At 41.1% G+C, this 22662-nt stretch overlaps 1 protein-coding gene across 1 annotated transcript; it reads right to left on the reverse strand.

The window, feature by feature from the left end:
* Positions 1-499: 499 nt before the first annotated feature.
* Positions 500-20600, reverse strand: chs1 (chitin synthase 1; the record flags this gene model as incomplete). The annotated part of the gene is made up of 34 exons (XM_079555474.1): positions 500-586; positions 5702-5765; positions 5841-5920; positions 6015-6152; positions 6221-6331; positions 8130-8234; positions 8309-8459; positions 8614-8695; positions 8771-8883; positions 8966-9180; positions 9258-9339; positions 10254-10371; positions 10447-10551; positions 10620-10799; positions 10887-11002; positions 11095-11263; positions 11635-11835; positions 11912-11970; positions 12053-12234; positions 12301-12366; positions 12437-12584; positions 12664-12828; positions 12915-13010; positions 13086-13207; positions 13493-13589; positions 13692-13788; positions 15515-15692; positions 15764-15882; positions 16117-16192; positions 16295-16455; positions 16620-16821; positions 17387-17572; positions 17915-18050; positions 20554-20600. 34 exons carry the CDS (start codon positions 20598-20600, stop codon positions 500-502), a joined length of 4254 nt encoding a protein of 1417 aa, XP_079411600.1.
* Positions 20601-22662: the final 2062 nt, after the last annotated feature.

Below are 22662 nucleotides of genomic sequence, written 5' to 3' on the forward strand. Positions count from 1 at the left end.
ATTCTAGTTGAGGATGAGGATGCTATTTATGCAGAACACCGCTCTGTCCTTGGGGTTCAAGTCTTGACAATTCACTGAACATCTCTTCCCACTTGACAAAGAAGATATTTAAAGCATGTGTATACCTACGTATTTGGTGGAGGATTTGATGCTGTTATTGTGTCGTTTAATTTAAAGCCACAAAAAAAACGTTTATGTTTAATGTTTTAAATTTCCCATTGATTTATTTGATTTGGGATGTTAAAAGTAAAAATTGTGCTCTTGGTTTCCCTCAAAATAAGTTCAGCTTCGATGTTGGGCTTAATGACATTTTAATAGAGTTTTACAAAGTACACTAAATAGAAATAAAAATAAACAAAAGCCACTAAAATAAATATACTAATATATGATCGAGTGTAGAATCAAGTGTCAAATTTCTATTGTTCCCATTGCTGTATCTGAGCTGAGCATAAAATCACACACATTCTGTATAAGGTAGATAACATCTTGGCTTGTGAATCTATGCTAGCAGATCGTCGCCTCCAATGGTGATGATTTCCATGGCTCCAGGGTTTTTTGCAATGTAGTCATCCTCGACTTTCTGATTCTGAACAGAGAAACAAAACATCACGTCTTCTGCAGGCAACATAACCCCTACACATGCTGCATAGTATTGAGGACTAAAACTGCCAAAATAAGGAATAAAGTTTATTCATATTGGGGAAGACAAATTTTAAAATCTTTTTAATGATAACTCACCAAATATAACCTTTTGCTACTAAAGATGTATTCATTTTGGAAGGTTTAGGCACCTCAAGGGGGTCCGACCATTAGTCTGACGACTCATTATTGCGAAAATGTATATGCAAAAGTGAAATTGTCCTTCCCAAAAGTAGGTTCAGGCAAGTCCAATGACCTTAAAGGTACACTGCGTAACATTTTGGACTATAATGTTGCCATCAGTACAAAACATGCTCCTAATGACCAGCTCGACAGACAATGCTATTTCTGCAGTGAGAAATCAAAGAATAGTTTTGGATGGGAACCTAACCTGTCTAACCTACCCTAATCTCAAATTCTGCTGATTTTAGTCGACATCTCCATGGAAACGAGCTGGAGACGTACCCTTGTATTTCAATTTTATTTTTTGGGTAAAATTCTACGCAGTGTAGCGTTAAAGGAGCTATACCTGATATTACTTCCAGAAATGGAGTGCAAATTATTTTATCCTCCTTTAGTATATTGCAAACTCAAATACTTGAAGGGAAAACAGCGTGCATCAAATTATAAAACATTTGTATCAATTTCATAAACTTTCAGGCTATTTTTCTAGCATTTTTGTGAACGTGACCCGGAAAAGTGACCCTGCAAGTTGTCCCTGTAGATAGTTTGGATGCTACAAAGATATTAGGAAAGTTACGAATGAGTTTGGACCACAACTACTATGTTATTTTAGTGGCTTCCTCTTTCAGTGTTAGTAATCAAAAAAATCAGGTATAGGACCTTTAAAACCTTAAAGGCCCAATCCCTGATTTTTTTTAGGTTAGGACCAATGGTTGTATATGGCTCTCTAATCCAAAACACAACTGAGTGAAACATTTCGGCACCTCTGCTCAATGGTAATTTTCGGAACAATGAGTTGGGCTGTAGGACCAATGGCATGGCACCTTATTCAAGTGCAATCCAGATGCTACAAAACCAGTATAAGCTGAAGCGATTTACAGTCATTATCGCACGTGATATTTCGTCATGATCTTTGCTACAAATGTGCAAACGAAAATACATGCTTCACAAATAAATGAGATAGATGCTAGGTGGCGGGAAAAGTTTGCTTCCTGTCGCATGTGGAGTCAACCATGTGGTGGACACGTGGGTGGCGTGCAGCGGCCATAGGAGCGCCTCAACAAGTGAGTGAAAGGAGTTCTATTTCATTCCTCCTGACCGCCAGAGGGCGGTGCTTTAGCACCTGGATATCTACGGAGGTCGAGACAACAACAACAAAGTCACGCCATTGGACGTGACCTGGGTGACGTCAGTGTTTATAAACCCAACCTACCCAGCGCTCATTTCTTATCTACGTTCTCGCTTCGTGCAAAGGTTGGATATTGGATACACATTTTGGATACGATTGCCGCTCTCGCTTGTAGCCTCGCTAACCATCTGGTTGGAGTTGCGTGCCATTCCCCGCGTCCTCCAGAGGCTGCGAGACACGGCTTGACTGTTTGTCCTTCTTGGAACTCCTTATCGTAAGTACATCTTTTTCCGGCCACCCGTCCGTGGTTAGCCGAGTCACTTTTCTTGTGCTAGTTAACTGCTAAGTTTGTGCTGACTGGCTGTTGTTCGACCTGGGCCAGCTAGCAAGTGTTTTGGCGTTTGCGGTTATTACCTAGGCTAGCCTAGCCTGTAGTGTGTTTTATCAGTGGCAAGTATCCTGCTGTGCTTGTGAGTGTTGTCCGCTCTTACGATATGCATTTTTTTCTGCGCTCCCGCAATTTTGCCATTTGTTGTGGCTGTGAGTGGTTCCCGCTCCCTCCGTGCCTTCTCTACTCTGTTGGTGAGTGATTCCCGCTCCCTACTCCTCGGCGGTGGTCGCGAGCTACTCTTGCTTCGTGCCGTGTGTTGCCCCTTGGCTTGAGTGATACCCGCTCCGTGCTATTGTACAAGCTGGTATTGGCCGGGGCGTCCGGTCGCCGATTTTCTACAATTTGGCTGTGAGTGATTCTCTCTCCGTGCCTTTGGTTATTGCTGTGGCAGTGAGTGACTCCCGCTCCGTAGCCTTGTATTGTCATCAGTGTCCGTGCGGACCGTGATGTCGTTGGTGAACAGCTGTAATAACTGCTTGGCTCCGCTGAGCTCTGAGGATGGACATATGATGTGCCCCTCGTGTCTCGGGATTGGACATTTGAGGGACGCCCTCACCGAAGATGCCTGCATTAACTGTCTGTATGCCGCTGGCGGAGAGGTCTGCTAGACTGACGACGGTGGAGAGCATGATGCATCAGGGGACCTTGGCCTCCGGTCCCAGGAGGGAACCGAAGCGCCGTAAGCCCGCAGATGGTGAAGCCCCCTCGGCCAAGAAGGGGCGCCATGACGATGTATTGTCCGCTAAAGGTTGATACTTTGGCTTCGGAGTTTGCTCAGATTAAGTCCTTACTTCTGAGTCTACAACCCAATGACTCAGTGACTCCTCCTCCCACTGTCTCTGATGGTCACGCTGACCAGACCAACTCATCTGATACTGGTGCACAGGAAGACGACACTATATCTATTGCTGCTACTGATTCCTTGTTCAGGGGCGAAGATGCATGTTACACGGCGGACCAGGAGGGTAGAGAGCGATCCTCAAGCCCCTCTGTAGGGGCCGGGCTCTCAGTATTCTGAACCAGAGTCCCTACAGGAGTCTGGACCTGGATTATCCTTTGTTAAACAGGCTGTTCAACTGGCTTTATCCCGGGTGGGAATTGATAACCCACCTGCAGAAACTACTTCTCCAAGTGCCTTTTTTAAGGTCACTCAGAAAATGGCGTTCAATGTGCCAGCCTCACAGCCATACATTGAGGAACTTCAGCGATGTTGGGCGGACCCCAGGTCATCCACCCATTTGTCACAGGACTGCCGAGCACTTGGCTCTATGCAAGATGCAGCCCAGTATGGTTTGAACCGTATGCCCTCTGTTGACAGTGTTATTGCAAGCCTGGTGGTTGCCCCGGCTGACGCTGCTCGTCCGGATGCCCGCTGTTCGCGACCTCAGTGCAGGGTCACTGATGAGTTCCTTACCAAGAGCTATGACATAGTGGCTCGTATTGCTCGTATGGGCAACTCGTTCTCCCACCTGGCTCTTGCCCTCTCTCAGTCCCTTAAGGAGGCAGAGGTTGATGATGCTACTCAGAGCCTGAGTGACGCCTCACTCCAGACTTTTGCTTATACGTCCAGGGAGCTTGGCAGAAATGACCGGTTTCGACAAGCTCCCAATAGTCGCCCCTCAAGGCCCTCAGGCGGCCGTGGCAGAGGCGGTCGGGTCTGTCTCCCAGCATCTGGCCCCCAGCCGTTTTTCTCCAGCTCATCTCAGGTGCTGGGAGGCCATAGTTTCAGACCCAGGGTGATTTCCACCCTATCCAAAGGTTACAGTATTCAGTTCAAGCGCCGTCCCCCAAAGTTCAGTGGAATAAGAATGACAGTTGTGCCCGACCGAGTGAGGTCTGCAGCCCTAAGGCAGGAGATATTGGAGCTTCTCGGGAAAGGAGCAATAGTTAATTCACAGTTCAGACCAGTTTGGAGGGTTTTATTCAATTACTTTCTTGTTCCAAAGAAGGATGGCGGTTTTCGCCCGATCCTCGATCTCAGACACTTGAATCGTTATGTCAAGATGCTACGGTTTCACATGCTTCGCACAGTGGACGTCCTTCAAGCTATCACACGAGGGGATTGGTTCACATGTGTCGACCTTAAGGACGCCTATTTCCATGTGCCGGTGGCGCCTCGCAACCAATGGAAAAGTGCTGGTCTCAAGTGGGTGTCAGTCAAAACAGCTTTTCTCCTTACAATTTCTTCTGGAAAGCGAGTGGATGAGCTTCACGCCCTGTCAGTCGCTGAGAACTGAATTCTGATGGATTTGGGGTCACCTTGTGGCCCAATCCATCCTTTTTGCCTAAAAGACTCTCGGCCTTTCATATGAACCAGCCTGTGTCCCTGGCTGTGTTTGCCCCGCAATCTGGATCAGATATGCCCAAGTCCTTTGTGTCCTGTTCGAATGCTGAAGCGGTACATCAATGTGACAGCTGGGAATCGTAAAACAGATGCCCTTTTTGTTTGCTATGGTGGTCATAGGAAAGGTTGTGCTGTTTCGCAACAGCGACTCTCACATTGGGTCGTTGATGCCGTTTAACAGGCATACATGTCCAGGGGTCTTCGGCTTCCTAAAGTCAAGTGCCATTCCACCAGGGGGATGTCCGCCTCCAGGGCTGCACTGAGAGGCGTTCCACTGAGTGACATTTGTGCTGCGGCTACATGGGCTTCATCCTGTACCTTCGCCCGCTTCTACAGAGTGAATGTGGCTGCTCCCCATGTGGTGGCCTCAGTGGTGCTGTCTGCTTCGTCTGTCTGCAACTGATGCTCGGTAAGTGTAGACTCTTCGTGACTTTGTTGGTATTAGTCATCCAGGTGCTAAAGCACCGCCCTCTGGCGGTCAGGAGGAATGAAATAGAACAAGAGTTACGTATGTAACTAAGGTTCTATGGATTTCGGATGACCGCCAGAGTTTCTCGTCCCTCAGAGTCCTTGCGAGTACTCCGAAAAGAAACGAGCGCTGGTTACGTTGGGTTTATAAACATTGACATCACCCAGGTCACGTCCAATGGCGTGACTTTGTTGGTATATATTCTCGACCTCTGTGCTGCGCACACGTAGATATCCAGGTGCTAAAGCACCGCCCCCTGGCGGTCATCCGGAATTCATAGAACCTTAGTAACATATGTAACTCTCGTTCTTGCTTGCTACTTGTTTTTCTTACTTTTGATTTGAGTCCATACCGTTTTTCCCCCCATTGTGCACCTATAACCTTATGTTGCAAGGTATTATGTCTAAGGTGCACACAATTAACGACTTGAAAATGTTGACATTATTTGCTAAAGAAGTCAAAGGGCCCCAGCCTAGACTGTTGAGTTTAAAGGGGTGGTGGTATATCCATGCAAAAGGTTTTTTTTAGTATATTTGTCATGCTTACATCCACTTCTTGGTAGTCCTTCTCTTTGCTGCGATAAGACACAATGTGAATCAGCGTGTAGACCCTGTAAACAGATAACACGATGCAATGAGACCAATCAATGTCATTTTCAGACTTCAGTATTTGTGCGTGCGTGTACCGGTGATATAACATCGCAATGAACTGGATCAGGAGAAGAATGGCAAACGACAGAAGGAACATCAAACTCAGAGGCTCAACCTGAAACAAGGTAAGTAAAGGGACACTTTACAAAGCAGATCTCACATACAAGGGTATAGGCTCTCTGTTAAATTGTGGTTTGTGCAAGCCCCACCAAGAGAGGCTCATCTGATAGACTGCCATTTGGAAAATATTTGGGGATTTTGATGCTGATGACGTCATTTCCAATAGCTTGTAGGAAGAAGGTTGCCACTACCCACAGAAGGTTGATCATGAAATAGAGGAAAACTGCCTGTGAACGAAATTATATTATTAATGGAATTCATTTAAGGTACTCATAGGTACCGATAGATAGCTCACCTTGTTGCGCAGTGATTTGAGCTCCTTGCTGACTTGCTCTTTATGTTCCTTGCTGTCATTTATTGGTTTTAGATAGCGGTCTATTAACTTAATCCAGAAATCATTTTCGTCCTATAATATAGAAGAAACAGAAGAAACTCAGCTTCTAAGAGATACTGTGCCGTTAGTTCCATTCTGACCCTTTTGCACTGTAGCGTTTTAGGTCTGTGTACTTTTGCGTTCATTGTATTTTTTATTTTAAAAGCAATATGCAAAATCAATCAAACTTTATTGATGACGTTGAATCATTTTCTGCGTCAACTCGAATACCCGGAAGTGAAACTGTCTTGATTAGGAGAATTGGGCTAATAAAACTTTATAGTAGAGCTGAGTCTCTGAAGAACAATCGCGGATGCGTTTTGACATATATTGCATTGAAGGTGAATCACCGAGCAAGTTTCACTTCCGGGTATTTGAGCTGACACAGAAAAGGTTTCAAAGTAATCAATAAAAGCTTAATTATTGTATTTTCCTTTTTTGCATACTCGATTATGAAGTACTTGTCTGATACAGGGAAAACAGGGAAAGTTCACGGACCGTTCTATGCTTCTATAACCTTTTAACCTTTCTCATTTTGTTCACCATCGAGGAGCTTTGCGCAAAGACCACATGTAGTTTTGTAGCCTTTTTTTAATTTACCTTTTGGAGTAGCTAAATTCTTGCCACCAGGTACCATTCAATTTACAACATAATAAGAAATAAACAAACATTTGCATATTTATACATCCAGCCAACTTGTCCATTCTTGTAAACATTTCATTTGTAACAAGAATGCTAATAATAATAATCGCTTACACTTGTATTGTGCCTTTCAACCCTGTGTCACAAGTTTCTGAAAGCGCCACACTGTAGTCATTATTCATTCTTCCCACTCTCGGTGGTGATAAGCTGCTATTGTTGCCACAGCTGCCCTGCGGTAGACTGATACAAACAAGGCTGCCAGTCTTCGCCATCGGACCACTAACACAATCACTACATTACGTTACAGGCGGTGGGTGAAATGTCTCTCCCAAGAACACGACAACAATCTGCAGCACCTGCACATCTAACTGCTAATTTATCAAGCACATTAGACTTAGGTTTGCTTTCTCAGCCGTACATAAATCAAAACCACCCAGTCTGGATATTCCAGACCATATTTCCCGGTCTATTATGACTCTTATTATAGTTTTATAATAGTAGATTTCAGGTCAAGGTCAAGGTACAGTTTGTTTATAGGGTTAAGGTGAGCACTTTTGAAATAGAAACTGCTTTCAATGCAGCATAGAAATACTATATATGATGATAAAAAAAATATTTTTGATGTAATCCCTGTGATGATCTGCTGTTTTGGTGAACATGCAGATGGCTTGCCGACATGCTAATTAATAGGGCTGGGACAAAATATCGGATCGGATTGCAAAACTTGCACTGAAAATACCAAGTATCGCAATACTTTCAATACTTGTGCTTGGAGGCATTTCTATCATACACTCTTTTTTTCCAGTAACAGTTACACAGCACTTTGTTACATTTTTTGTTAATACACTTTTCAATATTAACATGGAAATAAATGTCAAATGGCATTTAGTTGATAAACTTTGGACATGTGACTTTTTACACATTTTAAGGTCAACATACTACTAACACAATTACTTATTATATCGGATTGTGATTTAGGCCAAAAGATCTTTTTAAATGAATTTTTTCTCATATCGTTGCAAAGCAGATATTATATTTAAATAGGGAAAAGGTGCTATTCAGCTGCCTTTGTATTTCTTACTTGCAGTGATCATGTTATTTGTATTGTGGGGGTTCGAATAGAGGGGAGGAAATTATTCAGCTTTGTGTCATGCTTTTGATACACTGTTCCTTGTTTGTCCTTCCTTACCTCATCGAGTTGTTTCACTTGTGGGGCGGTGAGGGTTTTCTCAATAGCACGCTTGACGGAAAGCTCAAGTTTCCTCTTATGGTTGTTCTTAAGGATTTGGCGAGCCTGGCAGGGGAAAGACATTGGTCATGTTTCTTGGATGAAATCGTCTGCAGCTCATGTCCATGTGTGACTGTTACGTGTCTGTTGAGGGCTTCCCCCAGTTGCTCTATTTGGTAGTTTGTTGGGATGTCCTCAGGCCCGACTCTGCTGAGCTCCGTGTTGAGTGTGTCATTGAGCATCAACACCAGCTCATCGCACAGCTCATCCTCACTGGGGGGAAGTACGTACCTATGCGCAAAAGCAAGTACCTTTTAGGCCACACATAGTTCAACTGTATTTGGAAATTGTCCTGTTGTGACACTTGTTGACTGTTTTAATTATTGCAGTATATGAAAACAACGTTGGATCGAATAATACAATAATTTAACATTACAATTCTTACCTTATTTGTTCCCTTAGATTTTTGGCCATATTCGCACTAGTCAGCTTCTTTAAGAACTCATCCTTCACCGGATATACCCAGTCTGCATTGGCAACATATTGATAAAATCATTTCTGAAGCTCTGAATGGTTTTGTCATGCCATTATTGGTTTCTTACCGCTGACAGGAATTATTCTATTATCTGTTTGATCTGTCATGGAGTCATCATCATCTTCATCCTCGTCATCATCAGAGGACAATAAACTCTTCTTATCACTGCTGTAGTCACTGCTGTTAGTGTGCAATAAACGACATTGATAAATTGATGCTAACACAATATTTTGGTGAAGTGAATAACAGCACATTTGTCTACCTGGAAATGGATGCCACATGATTATATTTAGTCTCGTGTTTTTCAAATCGATCCTTCTCCTTCTCTTTTTCTGCGCCTTTGGGCGAGACGTCATTCTGCTGCACTGGGGCCGTTTCTTGAGCTGTGGTCTGGTTGGTAACGAGGAGGGGAACAGCTTGCAGGGCAGGCTGTCCCGTTATCTTCTGGAAAATTACATTCTCTGTTTCCTGCGTCACCTGAGGAAGTGAGGGACAAATGTAGGTGAATTTTCTGCAGCATTCTTACTAAAATGATTTTGGTCCCTATTGTGCACCTGTAGCGCCATGTCCCAGCAGCACAGCTGGCACTTCTTGTCACATAGGACGTTATGGAGCTTCTTTACCTCTACCCCTCCCCTGCACCATAGAGAAGGAGTTATTTAACAATAAATAGTTGTATAGTTCTTTGAAGACACAATGGGCCTCATTCATAAACTTCTTCTTAACAAACTACAAAGACTGTGTCAGGAAACTGCGCCAGATTTACAACAAGTAGGAAAATCCTTCGCGTGTGTGCTGAGTTTGGTGAATCCTGTCTTGGAAGCGCTTGTGTGTGAGGACTAATTAGCATGTGTCACCGCCTATGATTCACCTTATAAGGACAAAAGTGCAGCACGCAAAAGGCACCCAGAGGAGGATATGAATGACAAAACACGAATCCAAAACTAATAACCAACAAAAGCTTCAGCCATCGGTGCTTTGGGCGAATTTGCTCTCATGCTTAAATAGATATAACCTGTACATCGCAAAAGGGTTTTCCATCTCTTTCCGCAGGTCAACAATCCGACTTTTTAGCTCCACGAGTAAAGCGCACACCTCGGGAACACAAGGTTGCGGGATTGAGACCCACGTTTGTCTTTATCAAATAAAGTTTATGCAGCGTACTTAATGCGACATTATTTGTGAACGCTGGCATTCAAAAGTTTTAGCACTAATACATTGGTACTTTACTTGCCATTAATAAAAGTAGGCTACAAGTGATATTACCAACTTATTTCTGAATAAAGGCAATCGGAAATTTATGATAATTGTATTTACATTCTGGAATCGTGACCACAACTGGAGATTTCTTTATGCGTAAGAGTCCTCCTGTATGTTCTTATGATTTGTTCTTACAGGGGAACGTTTTCAGCTAAGAACACATTTTGTGAATGCCAAAAACTTTCCTAAGCAGGCCATAAGAACAAATTTGTGCGTCAGAATGTGTTGTGAGCGGTCGTGAATCAGGCCCATTATTCCTTGCCAAAGATGCCTTTGATCAAGAACATTACTTGTTGGATTCTCTTGTTCCCCAGGACACGTCGTTCATGTTGACCAGTGAGTAGATAGTCAGCAGGAGGTATCCACTGGGAATACAGATGAAGTACATCAGGCCATAGATAATCAGCCCTGTGGGAAAGATAACTGAGATTAATTTACCTGAATTGCAAAAATAGTCCTCTGTAACAAAAAGGTAAGTCCTACCAAACTCTTCAGGATGGAGAATTGCTGTGACCATATACATGATGGTCATGGATACTAAAAATACCCCAGTGGGCGTCAAGAATGTTCCCTGCATAACCATGTCACCTACAAACAAGCATTGTAATTTAAAAATAGCAGGACCTCATTTGTATTAACTGTATACTAGGACTCACCGATAATGGAGAAGAAAGACGCAGTCATTAGAAAGGCGTACATGACGCTCATTATCGCAGCAATAGTGATTTGGGTGTTGGCTTTCAATAAAAAGCATAGGATGATGTAAAATACTGGAGGAACACTTGCAATAATGATGGAGAGTGTGCCAGTGATTTTGAAGACAAACTGGAAGGCACCTGCCAATCAAAAATAAGTGATAAAATACAGGTTTAGATAGGAGGCAGTGCTGCGGGTGCGTAGCCTGTAACGTGAGTAGACTGTACCTGCGATCATCAGTGTCACAGAGGCCGGTCCGAGAATAGACGAGCCAACAGTGAACATCTGGTAGAAAATATAGAGTCTGGAGATGGACGTGTTTCTTTTCACTGTCTCTGCACCACTGCAATCAAGGCCACAGTGAGTGAACACATTATCATCGGTTTAAATATTTTAAAAGAATCACATTTTGAAAATGGCAATGGAATGGCAAACCTGTGTAAAAGATCAAGAGTGTTTGCTAAGGTCGAAGGGCCCCATCTTTTTCTTTGCTGATAAAACTCTTTGAACTCTTCTGGTGATTTTGTGTAGGCGTCTGATGCAGCGTTGTATTCCACACGCCATCCCTGCATCAATAATAAAGTGCACAACCAGCGATCCTCACCTGATAGAAAATGAAATATTTTTTAGACAAAGAATAAACAGGCCCATAACATGCTTTTCCCCCAAACTGTTCAAAATACATTAGATCTTTCCCATTTTATAACTTTGAGTAATTTATCATATATGTCAGTGCTTTATTGAGTGTATGTTGCCCTCTGCTGGCAGAGGAATGGAGTTGAGTAGCTATTAGTTCCAGACCTATCAGAAATTGCTGTGCTGAATGAGTATGGACTTTAATGAAATGGACAGGAATGTTGCATGTGTGTTGTTTCATCTATTCAGAACTAGCCTCACTTGCTAAAAGCAGAATATAAAAAGATCAAAATCTAAATCAACAATCTCTCTACTGTTACAATCATAAATTTCACGCACCTTGGTCAAACTGCACATACTCTGAAGCTCGTGTGGACTTGGTGGTGTACCTCTTCACTACATTGTCGTCCATTAGAGCTGAGCCCCGAAACAGACTGAAGCAGCCGGGGCTGCACAGCACTGAGCCAAACACGTGCTCCGACGTTTTCTGTAACCAGTGACCCACGGCATACTCAAACTTCTGGTACCACACCATTGGACCTGAGGAGGAGTATCAGCATTGTCACAGTGTAACTTCTAGAAGAGCTCAAAATTACATGAACTGAATGGTACTCACCCATTCCAGTTGGATGAATCCTTCCACATGCTGCACCCACAGTTTCATACATGCGTAACCTGTTAATTTGAATTGCTTTGAGAAATTTCTCAAACTATTAGCAATCTAATTATGATAAATTTGCACAAACCAGGGCCTCACCTGTCAACAAGAAGAATCACAGCTTTCGGTTTGAAATCTGTGTCTCCGTCCAGAGCTAAGATGAAAGTGTTCTCGTCAGTAATGCCCTTTCTGCAGTGAGTCTCAAGGTCATTCTGAGTCCGAATATACCAGGTCCCGTTTCCAGTTTCACTATCCAATGATCTCATACTTTGTGCCTTGTACTGGACAAAAGGTCAGCATTTTAATACAAAAAAAAAAAGGAAAAAACACTCAAAATACTCCCTTACTTTTATTTTGTGTGGGTTCTTAGCAACGTAGCCCTTCCAGCCCAACAGGTAATACAAATACATAATCTGGAAGAAATCACTAATAAACATACTGTATTTCATAATAAAGCAAATGCACATTTCTCAAAGCCATTACCTGGGACCACCTCTTCTTGTTTCGGATGAGACTCTTGTCTTTGAGATGGGCAATGAGCAGGTTGCCCTCCGGCAGCACCACCACGAGCCTACCCCCGTAGGGAGTCTCGATGATTGACACATCGTCTGGCTCTTTGTGGGTAAACACTCTGAGTAGATGCAAACAGACCAGGGTCAAACCTCTCCTGTCAGATACAGGAGGTTTCAGTAAAAAAAAAAACACCTCACCTGTAAACCTCAATAACAACATTAATCAGGTCATTGACGTAAGTATTGACCACTCTTTTTCCTGTTTCCTTTTCAATCATAAAGGCGTCATCCACATAGATATGACTCTCAAAGTTAAAGCGGTCGTTGTGCGGCTTCTCTGGATCGCCTCGGTAACGATCCAACCTGAAACAGGTGATCAAAAACTATTAAAGTCTGAAATAAATTAAAGTATTTTTTTTTTCATTGAACTAGACTGGTGCAGTTTTAACCTGAACATCGAGGTGATAATCTTGAGCATCTCATCGTAGGTCTCATGCCACATCGTCGCACAAAGGTAGATGACACAGTTCTCTATCTCACTTTCACTGTTGAGAAGTGAGTTTAAAAAGAATTTGTGGACAGCAAATAGATGTGATACTTAGCATTCAGTATTATTTTACCTGTCTTGGGTATGTGCTCTTGCAACTTTCATCTTTGTGTTGAGTAACAGAGACAGGTCAATGAAGCAGGACTCGTACAGCCGACGCACAAAGAGCTGTGACGTTCTCTCAATGCGCTGGACCTGATTTTAGTTGACAAGACTTTAGCTTCTCATATTGTCATTCAGGCATTTAAATTATTTTGGCACTGAAATTTCTGGCACAATGACAACTTGTGTTTTTGCAGGCTTGCATACAGTTATATAGGCAGCATTTTGTAAGCAACAATATATCCAGTGTCTTGCTATGTGTAAAACCTCCGAATCTTGTAGTGTGTCAATGCCCCAGGATATGTTTCTTATGTGCACAATCATGGACTGAATTTAGGTTTTAAAACAAACATTGCGAATCAAATTGCAATACTATACCTTTGTCTTCCACACATAATGGGTGCAGGTGACAAATCCCAGCCACATGCACATCCCCTCTATAGCCAGCATAGCAAACGGCCACTGCTCATAATAACTGTAGTTGGGAAAACAGTAAATACAGCACTGAGAATCGTCTGGTTGGGTAATAATGTGTACTGCTCATTTTCAAGGACTTATGGTACAAATACAAGTTTACCTGTTGAGTGACGTGTGGCATATGCTCCTGGAGATCTCTAACATAACTACTGAAGTTGTGTTTTTGCCGTTGAGGCTTGCAAGACTTCCACAAAACTCTGTAAAACAACAAATCAAAGACAGCTTTGTTGTAAATTTGAGTGTTGGTGAGTGAGAATTTAAATTTAGTTTCTCTCAAACCATTGGAGCTAACTATCAGAGGTGGGTAGAGTAGCCAAAATATTTACTCAAGTAAGAGTAATGTTACTTACTGCTATAATTTCACTCAAGTAAAAAGTAGTGACCCAAACAATTAGTCAAGTAAAAGTAAAAAACTACTTGGAGAAAATGTTACTTGAGTACTGAGTAGCTGTTTGAGCAAAAATACAAAACATAAAATCATGTTGAAAAAGTAACAATTATCTTTACTCAAGTAAGAGTACAGATACTTCACTATAATTTTACTCAAGTAGAAGTAAAAAGTACAATATGATAAAACTACTCTACGTAGCACAATTTTTTGTACTACTTTTTCAAGAGTACTACCCGCCTCTGCTTATTATATATATAATATAGTGGGTGGGAATTGTGAAGAGCTTGGTGATAAAGCTGAAATTAATAAAAATTTACAATTTCACAGATCAGTTTACAGTTTACTTTTAATACTAGCTGAGACCCGGCCTTTGGCCGGACCTCGCTAGTCTCCACATTTGATATTCAGAGATTGTGAGTGACTACAAAGAAATGTCCAACCCGTCACACAGTTCAGCTGTAGACCAGTGGTTCCCAACCCATTCCAAAAACTATGGCCACTACAAATGAGTAAAAGAATGAAGGCTCAAAAAAATTTCAAACAAACTGCAATTGGAGTGTTTGATGCACCCGTGCTCCTCTCTTATAAAGTACGACAATATTTTCGCTAAACTCGGGGAACAGGATTCAAGAGACAGCGGAATAATTATGGATAAATATTAGGGGTTCAGCTCTATCGGTTCGGTTCACGGTGCAGGACCCGTGGTTTGGTGCATCACGGTAGTGTACAAAAAAAAAAAAAGAATGAGTAGGTCTTGAACTGAAATAGCCTAATGATCGTTATTAGACAGTATTTATAACCTTACAATGAAATGGGCAATGCGTTCAAAGCTGCTTTAGAATCAAATGTACCTCTGGGCTCACAATACGTGAAAGCAAAATAGAAAACAAATGGTACAGCAGCAAAGTTAAAAAAAAAAAGGAAAAAAAAGTACGCAGTGCAGGCCATGCACTCGTTAAGTTGTAGTTTCATTTTCGCTTTGACTCACACGGGGGATAAATCAGTCGGAGCAGCGCGTTTGATTAGAGGCTCGTGTTTGAGCAGGTTTTGGGCACACACGCACACACACACGCACACATCGCCCTGTTTGGATGCGCGCACACGCACGGCAGTCAGATCTCGTGCAGTCGCGTTTGTGTGACAGCGGGTTGTCCTCGGACAGCAGCACCGCGGTCCATATGGACCCGTGGCCAATGCCCGCGGCCGGTGGGACCGTCACGTGGGGGCCGGCCGCGGATGTCCACGCACACAGTCAGTACTGTCGCCAGGCTTCCTGGTGTTCCCAAACGGTCTCCCATCCCAGTCCTAACCAGGCCCGTCCCTGCTTAGCTTCGGAGGAACGGTCTCCCATCCCAGTTCTAACCAGGCACTTCCCTGCTTAGCTTCAAAGGCGGTATGGGAAATAAACATGGCGGCGCCCAGGCGGCGGCCATTGAGATAGCGTTTTCTATAATAGATTAATGCTCATAATACTCTTACATTTCAAAGTAAAGCACTGTAAAATACACGACTACATTACGGCAAAAACTCACTTCGGATGCTTTCTCCATCAATCCCAGTCGGTGAGTTGGACGCCATTATGAACAGTACAAGTCCCAGCAGAAGCGTGGCGGGCCCGGTGCAGCACAATGGCAGGGCAAAACTCATTCTGACCGCATGGATTTTACAGGCTACTACACCAAACCAGTGGCACGCAGCTGCACAAAACGCCTAAGGTAAAAGTCAGATTATAAATTGTTAACAATTGAGTTCCTTTTTGAGAGAAGATCTGGCTCATTTACCTGTAAGAAGAACAGTCCGAGTCCAATCTGCAGCAGTTCCCACTCCTCAGCTTTTAATTCATAGTTTGTCCAAATGATTGACTTTTCGCAGAAGTAATGGTACAACAGGTACACACCCCCTAAAACAAAAAAGAGACCTTATAACATTCGGTCACATAAATTATTCAAAAGGTTCACATGTTGTATGGTCTGAGAACTCGGTACTCACTTCTAGCCAAATAACCCAACATTTTACTACAAAGAAAGATTTAGCAAAATGTTTCAGATTAATCTTTATCCCCCCTCAAATTATTCCAAATAATACGCCTGGTGGAGAATCACTGCCTTAATGATGCATAATTATAGATCTTTACCAATGACAATTATCCTGAGAACACTGCTGACACAAAACACAAAGTCCCGAAAGCCGTCCAGCTCATGCAGCGTCGCCTACAAAAACAGTAGATATTTTTTTTAACAAGTAATGCAGTACTGTTAGTTTTCCTCATATAAATTAGATAGAATATTGAGCTTAACCCCATCTATTTGTACCTTCATGCGGTTAGCAGCTTGCAGTGGATTTTCCCACCAGCAGACTGAGATGAGCAGTGACGAGAAGATGCCTATGCCAATGTAAGCGTAGCAGTCTCCACCCTGTCTGTCCACATAAGATGTCACTCGGGCATAGTAGTCCAGGCCTAAGAGAAAGTAACCTGTGGGGTTGTCATAGGGGATAACATATAAACACACACTTAGTCAATGAAAATCATAATTCAACTCATTCAGAGAGAGAAGGCATAACATGATGAGTCTTCAAGTGAATGGATAATTGTAGCATAAGATGAGATTGACTAACTGAATACAAAATAGGAAATACCTGCTACTGTGAAAACAAGGGAGCAAAGTGGAAATACAATCTTCCATGGTTCACTCTGAAGCCTGAATACAATCTGCAGAATTGCAGACAAAATGCACACTCCACCGCTGATGAAAAGATTGGTCAATATGTCAAACTGAGGCATCACAATCAGCACCAAAATGGCGGTTCCCAGAGACACCAGGCTCTCAATGGCACAGATCTGATGAGGCAAAAGCAAGTTCATACCACATTTATAATTAAAAGGGAGACACAGACATTTATATGGTTAGTCTGGTGTTATAAGTGATTTGCCTCAGGTGCACTGTGGAGTGCGTAAGACTGTTTTTTAATGCAGGCTAGCTGATACCATAGAAACGCGTTAGCCTTGCACTAGCCTAGCACCACGGAACTCTTCAAATATAAGAACTGTATGAATTACAAAAAAAAATATCTCCAGAAATCAGCAACACTCTGGATAATGAGACCCTATGTCAAAAATCCTGAAATAAACCAGGCTATATTGTTCCCTCATGCAATACTGACTTGTATGCATGCTGCATCTGAAAACTGTGTTTTTTTAGATGCAGGGATCAACATACGAGATCCCTAAAATAATTGAGTTTATTTATATCATTTTTTTTTATTTAAATGGTAAAATATCAATGATCAGATGCCCATAAGCAAATATGTAAGCCACTGCGTTTCATGATATGTTAAACAGGATGTGTAGATGAGAATTTAAAAATTGCAACTAATATAAACACAACAACAAATAAGAAACTCACAAAGGCCATGGTCTTGAAGTTTGGTTTGACGAAGCTCTTGAAAGCACATTTCCATAGAGACTTGAGGAAGACCAGAAAGTTGGGACAGACCAGGCAGAAGACTAACATGAGCATGTAGAACTGCCGTTCCTTATCGGTGCGCATTGAACGGGGACTGGACAGAGTGGACAGCACCAGCAACGAGCCCTGGCAGAACAAATGATAGAATTCATAGTCACTAATAGAAATATTCTGATAACAGTTAACTGTAAGTTGCAGATCTGAAAATAGAAACATATAAGGAAGTCTGTTTTTATAGCTATTTCCCTCTACATTATCTTCTTGTGATGTGCTTATTGATTTTACATGAGACACAATCCTCTGTTAATAGAACAGAGTGGAGTGACTTATTAACAGTTGCATGAACATGGTAAAAACAGCAAGAATTCAGCATTTGAAGAGGTCACTTTAATTTTTGACATAGTCTAAACAAGTGTGTATTGCAGTCTTATAGGTTTAAAAATCTATACTGTTGAGAAATGGCTGTACCTTGGCGACAACCGCACTTGTCAAAACAGCCAAGCCAACGATAACTGTCACTAGATGCTGAGCCAGTCGGAAACAAGTCCTCTTCTCCTCCTTCTCTGACCCAGCGGGGTTCAACAGGAATGGATCCCATGTTCCTCTGAAACGAAGAAAAACATAATTTTTAATGAAATGATTCATTAGCATAATAATAATTTATTCGAAAAATCTCATTTTTCACCAGGGTTTGCACAGCAGACCAGTCCTTCAGTTTTTAGGTTTAGTTGCTATTTCTTCCAGTCAAGTCAAAACCAGTCAAAAGTTGCGCAACATCACGGTGAAACATTTGTACACCCATTTTCTACGTTTTATGTTGTTGACTTTTGGATATTATTTCGGAAAGAGATAGAGACTTTCAAACAAGCTCCCCCTGAAGTACCTCAATGACCTGAATAAATCAGCCCTATGCCCATACATTTTAAAAAATTTAACCAAAAACATCAGCGGTGCATTTCGGCATCGACCGATCATAATCCCCAAAAATCGGCAATAGAAAAACCTGTATCGGTCGACCTCTATTTGATATATTTCTATTGTTGAAACTATAATAATACATTTTAACTATAGGCCATTTGAGAGATAAAATACATAAATAAATAAAACATCAAATTAGATTACAGAACTTAAAATATCAGTCTATATTTTGGCTATCGGCCATTTCAACCCCCTTCATAACGGTATCGGACGCCAAAAAATCAATTTTGGTCGGGCCCTACTCTATACCTCTAAGTCTCCAGTGATATGGTAAAAAGAAGGTAAAAAATAAACAAAACAATGTTTAAATTCATGAGGCTGATGGGATTCAGAACTTTGCCATACATCATTTTAAAATCGCTTTAATTGCATCTTCATAGTTTGTGAATTATAAAGAAGCATTGGAATGCAGTGTGTGTAAGCCTGTCACAATAACAAATTTGAAGTTCGATACATTGAGGTAGGAAAGTATCGCGATAAACAATATTATTGACTAATGATACCAGACACTGTCAACTCTCAGGCATAAAAATGACAGTAAACCTTTGTTCTAAAAGTTCATAATCATATCCCAAAATGCCACACAAGATGCAATAAACATGAAATATAATGAAACTCAATTTGCTTTAGTTAGAAATCAAAGTTTTACAAAGAAAAAATGGTGGGAATTAATAAATAAATATCGAGCCGAAAAATGTATGGTTTATGGCATTTATTGAACGATAAGTCCATATAGTAATTGTCGTGACAGCCCTAAGTGTGTGTTGTATAAAAAGCCACACATTTTGAACATGATATTTTTTGTTGGGAATTGGATCTTCTATTTTTCTATTTTTAATTAATTATAATTTAATTATTTCACCACTTTTCAATACTTAAGTGAAAATGACTTGAGTTTGTTTGTGACAGAGAGCTTGCTGAACTTTGTTCTAGTTTGTGTATAGGCCCTGTAATCAGGAAGATATTATGCGTAAACCAAGTCAAACAAAGACGTTTTAATTGGGGGCAAATTCTACTCGATAGACGTGGCTCGTCTTCTACCTCAATGTGAAACTATAGGCACTTTAGAATTAAGTCACCTAAGCGCATTATAATGTCATGTCACAGTGTTCAGCTATCAGGGTGTGGACCGCTGCGAATTGATAACACATAGTGATCTTTGATATATAACCATAGCAACAATCAATAAAATATGCCCTACTGTCCTGGTGAATCCTTCCTCGATGATAGGTTTTATTATTATCTGGAAACTAAACTGGACTAAAGCATTTTGATGAATAGATCATTTTTATTAATAGTGTTTGAATATCACAGAGCTATGGGGAAAAGTTAATTGATGATTATTACTACTACTACAATACAACACTACATGATTTCAGTGTGTATTCATAATGTTTTGAGATATGAGTCAAAAATGCTAGCTTAGCCATACAACTAAAGATCTGTTGTTGCTGCTTAGATATTCGGATGCAGTGGTCTATGCTAGAAACCGTTCCTCCTGGATTTTCTTTCCTTCTTTGCAAAGACTTTGACTATGTATGTACAATCAGCTGTTCATCAAATCCTTAGCCATACCTTTTTTTTCTTTTCTTTTTTTTTACTCAAATTCAATTGCTGTTATACATTGATGGGTTATGGTTATTATGACTGTGGTGAATATGTGAAAGAAAGAAGCGCTCCCATTGTTGTCGAACGGACGTTATTACTGAGCAATAAGGAACAGTGCACAGGGGAAATTAACTCCTTAAACTGTAAATTGCATCAAATTGAAACCTAGAAGTTCCATATTCTCTGCTTCATTGCTTGGATATTGATTTGATAAAAATATCAATAGTCATCCAGGTTACAAAGAAACTCTTCACTGTGACAAAGAGATGGAATTACCGGTAATAAGGAAACAACTAACAATGTTTCCATGCCAACCAAAAGTGTTTTATCCAGGAGGATGATTTATAACATACCACACTTACACCAACATAAAGTTAAAATAGTAAAAATGAATTACTGTCTCTAATGTCTCCTGAAAGTTATATCATATTATATTCCCACATTGTATTCAGTGCATGCACAAACTGGCATGTATCATATTGAAATGCTTAATGTTTCATCAAAGACATAAAAGCTCTTACTTGTGCCTTTCTTCGCGGTTCCTTCCTCTATTTTTCAAATCTGCCATTGTTTTAAGCGTATGTCACACCTTTGCCTTCACTGCAACAGAAAACAAGCATAAGAACAAACAAAAAACATAGAGTTAACAAATTATAATACCTGGAAACAACAACAAAAACAGAAAAGTTAACAGATAAAAATACCTGGAAACAACAACAAAAACAGAAAAGTTAAGTAAGGGATAATGTATAGAATGCTGGTAATGATACGTTCTACTTACGTTGTGAAGAGCCGTATAATAATGCTTATTAATACCTTATTAATACTTATTATACGGCTCTTCACAACGCAAGTAGAACGCTCCGTTGATTTGAATGGGATTTCGCAACGTTCTACCGGTCATTATTTTCTGATAAAGGACCTCTGAAAAAAATAATGACCGCTGCCAATGGCCTAATCGGGAAAATAAGCACCTTCAGGGCGAAACAAGACCCCTCCGCTTCGCGTCGGGGTCTGGTTCGCCCTGTCGGTGCTTATTTTCCCGATAATGACCAGCGTTCTATACATTATCCCTTACATAATACCTGGAAACAACAACAAAAACATTGAAAAGTTAACAGATAAAAATACCTGGAAACAACAACAAAAATCATTGAAAAGTTAACAAATAAACATACCTGTATTTTCTACTTTTCCAAGGTTTTATCTCCAGCAATTGGTCGTTATGTTTCAGAAAGAACCATTGTGTTGCTACATAATCCACATCTGCCCGGCTGTGTGCTCTTATCTTCATGCAGAGAACTGACACTCACAGCCCCTGTGCTCACTGATTATAGTTTATGAAACCTACGTCGATCAGGAAGTGCAGATTTATAATATTTCCTGGAAACTGCGTTGTGTGCCCAGCATACGCCGCCCAGAATAATGTAGCCTCAGTCTAGGAGACTGTGATTGAGCTGTGATACGTGGGACTAATCAAAGATCAGCAATGACCAAGAAATTCAAGAGATCTAGCTTTTATGAGAGGCAATAAGAGGCAGTAAAAGGTACAAGGATCATTCTCACAGGTTCACACAAATGTAAAGCCTCACAATCTTGGCCTCACTGTCTCCCCTGGTGTTTTTTATTACCTAACATATATAATTACACAGTGCTAGTATGGAATACAGTCCCCTTCATGTGGTCTGCATGTGTCCCATGTAACCAGTGGGGGGCACTGTAGTATTCAGGTTGGTATGTCATGTAAACCATCTTCTAAACTCCCTTCTGTTAGATTTAGGGACATGAGTTATTGCTGCAGGGCATATTTGTGCCAGTCAGGCCAAAAAAAAAAATCACATTTATCAAGTAGGTAATGCTCTGTGATCTGAATCTTGATACAGACATAACTAATCTAATTGCATTTGCAGAAAAACAATGCAATTAGATGTTTTTCAAAAAATTCTATCATAGCAGTTTCCCAACCTTTAGCGACGATAAATGTGCTTATTTTGTCAAACTGTTTTTGCTGGTGGTGGCAGGTGACTGGATCATATTTCTGTTACTTTAGGTGTACACTCTGAACAGTTGCCTCCTGTGCGGTGTACTAAGACTCCTCTTTTACTAGAGAATTTAGTCTCCCGTTTGTCTGCGTGTGAGAGATGGAGCTGGAGGCAAGAGCTCACCTCGGTGCCACTGCGCGCCTTCATTTTTCCGTTTATTCAGGCTTTTTGATAACACTAAATACTTTATACTTGATAATACTGTACATTGCCTTGCCTCATAGCAAGCAGGTCTTGGCTCTGATTCCTAGACCTGGTGGGGTCTTTTTGTGTGGAGTCTGCATGTTCTCTGGCTCTGTTTTTGAAATGATTGTTTGTTGTTTATGTAATATGTTATATGTAAATATGTTATATGTAAATGCTGTTACATTATGGATTGTTTCATGCCATTGTCATGTATTACACACTATAACAAAACAAGAAATACTTGAGATGGGATTCCCAGCCATTGTCACTGTTGCCAATTTTCCATGGAGGCTGGAATTGTACAAATTAAAAACACAAGTTCACCTGGGGAAAAAGTTTTGATTCATAAATGATTGATTTTATATATTAGACCTTTTAATGGAAGACCTTTAAACTACCTTG

The sequence above is a fragment of the Gobius niger genome, assembly GCF_951799975.1.
Source record: "Gobius niger genome assembly, chromosome: 4".
In the NCBI taxonomy this organism is placed as follows: Eukaryota; Metazoa; Chordata; class Actinopteri; order Gobiiformes; family Gobiidae; genus Gobius; species Gobius niger.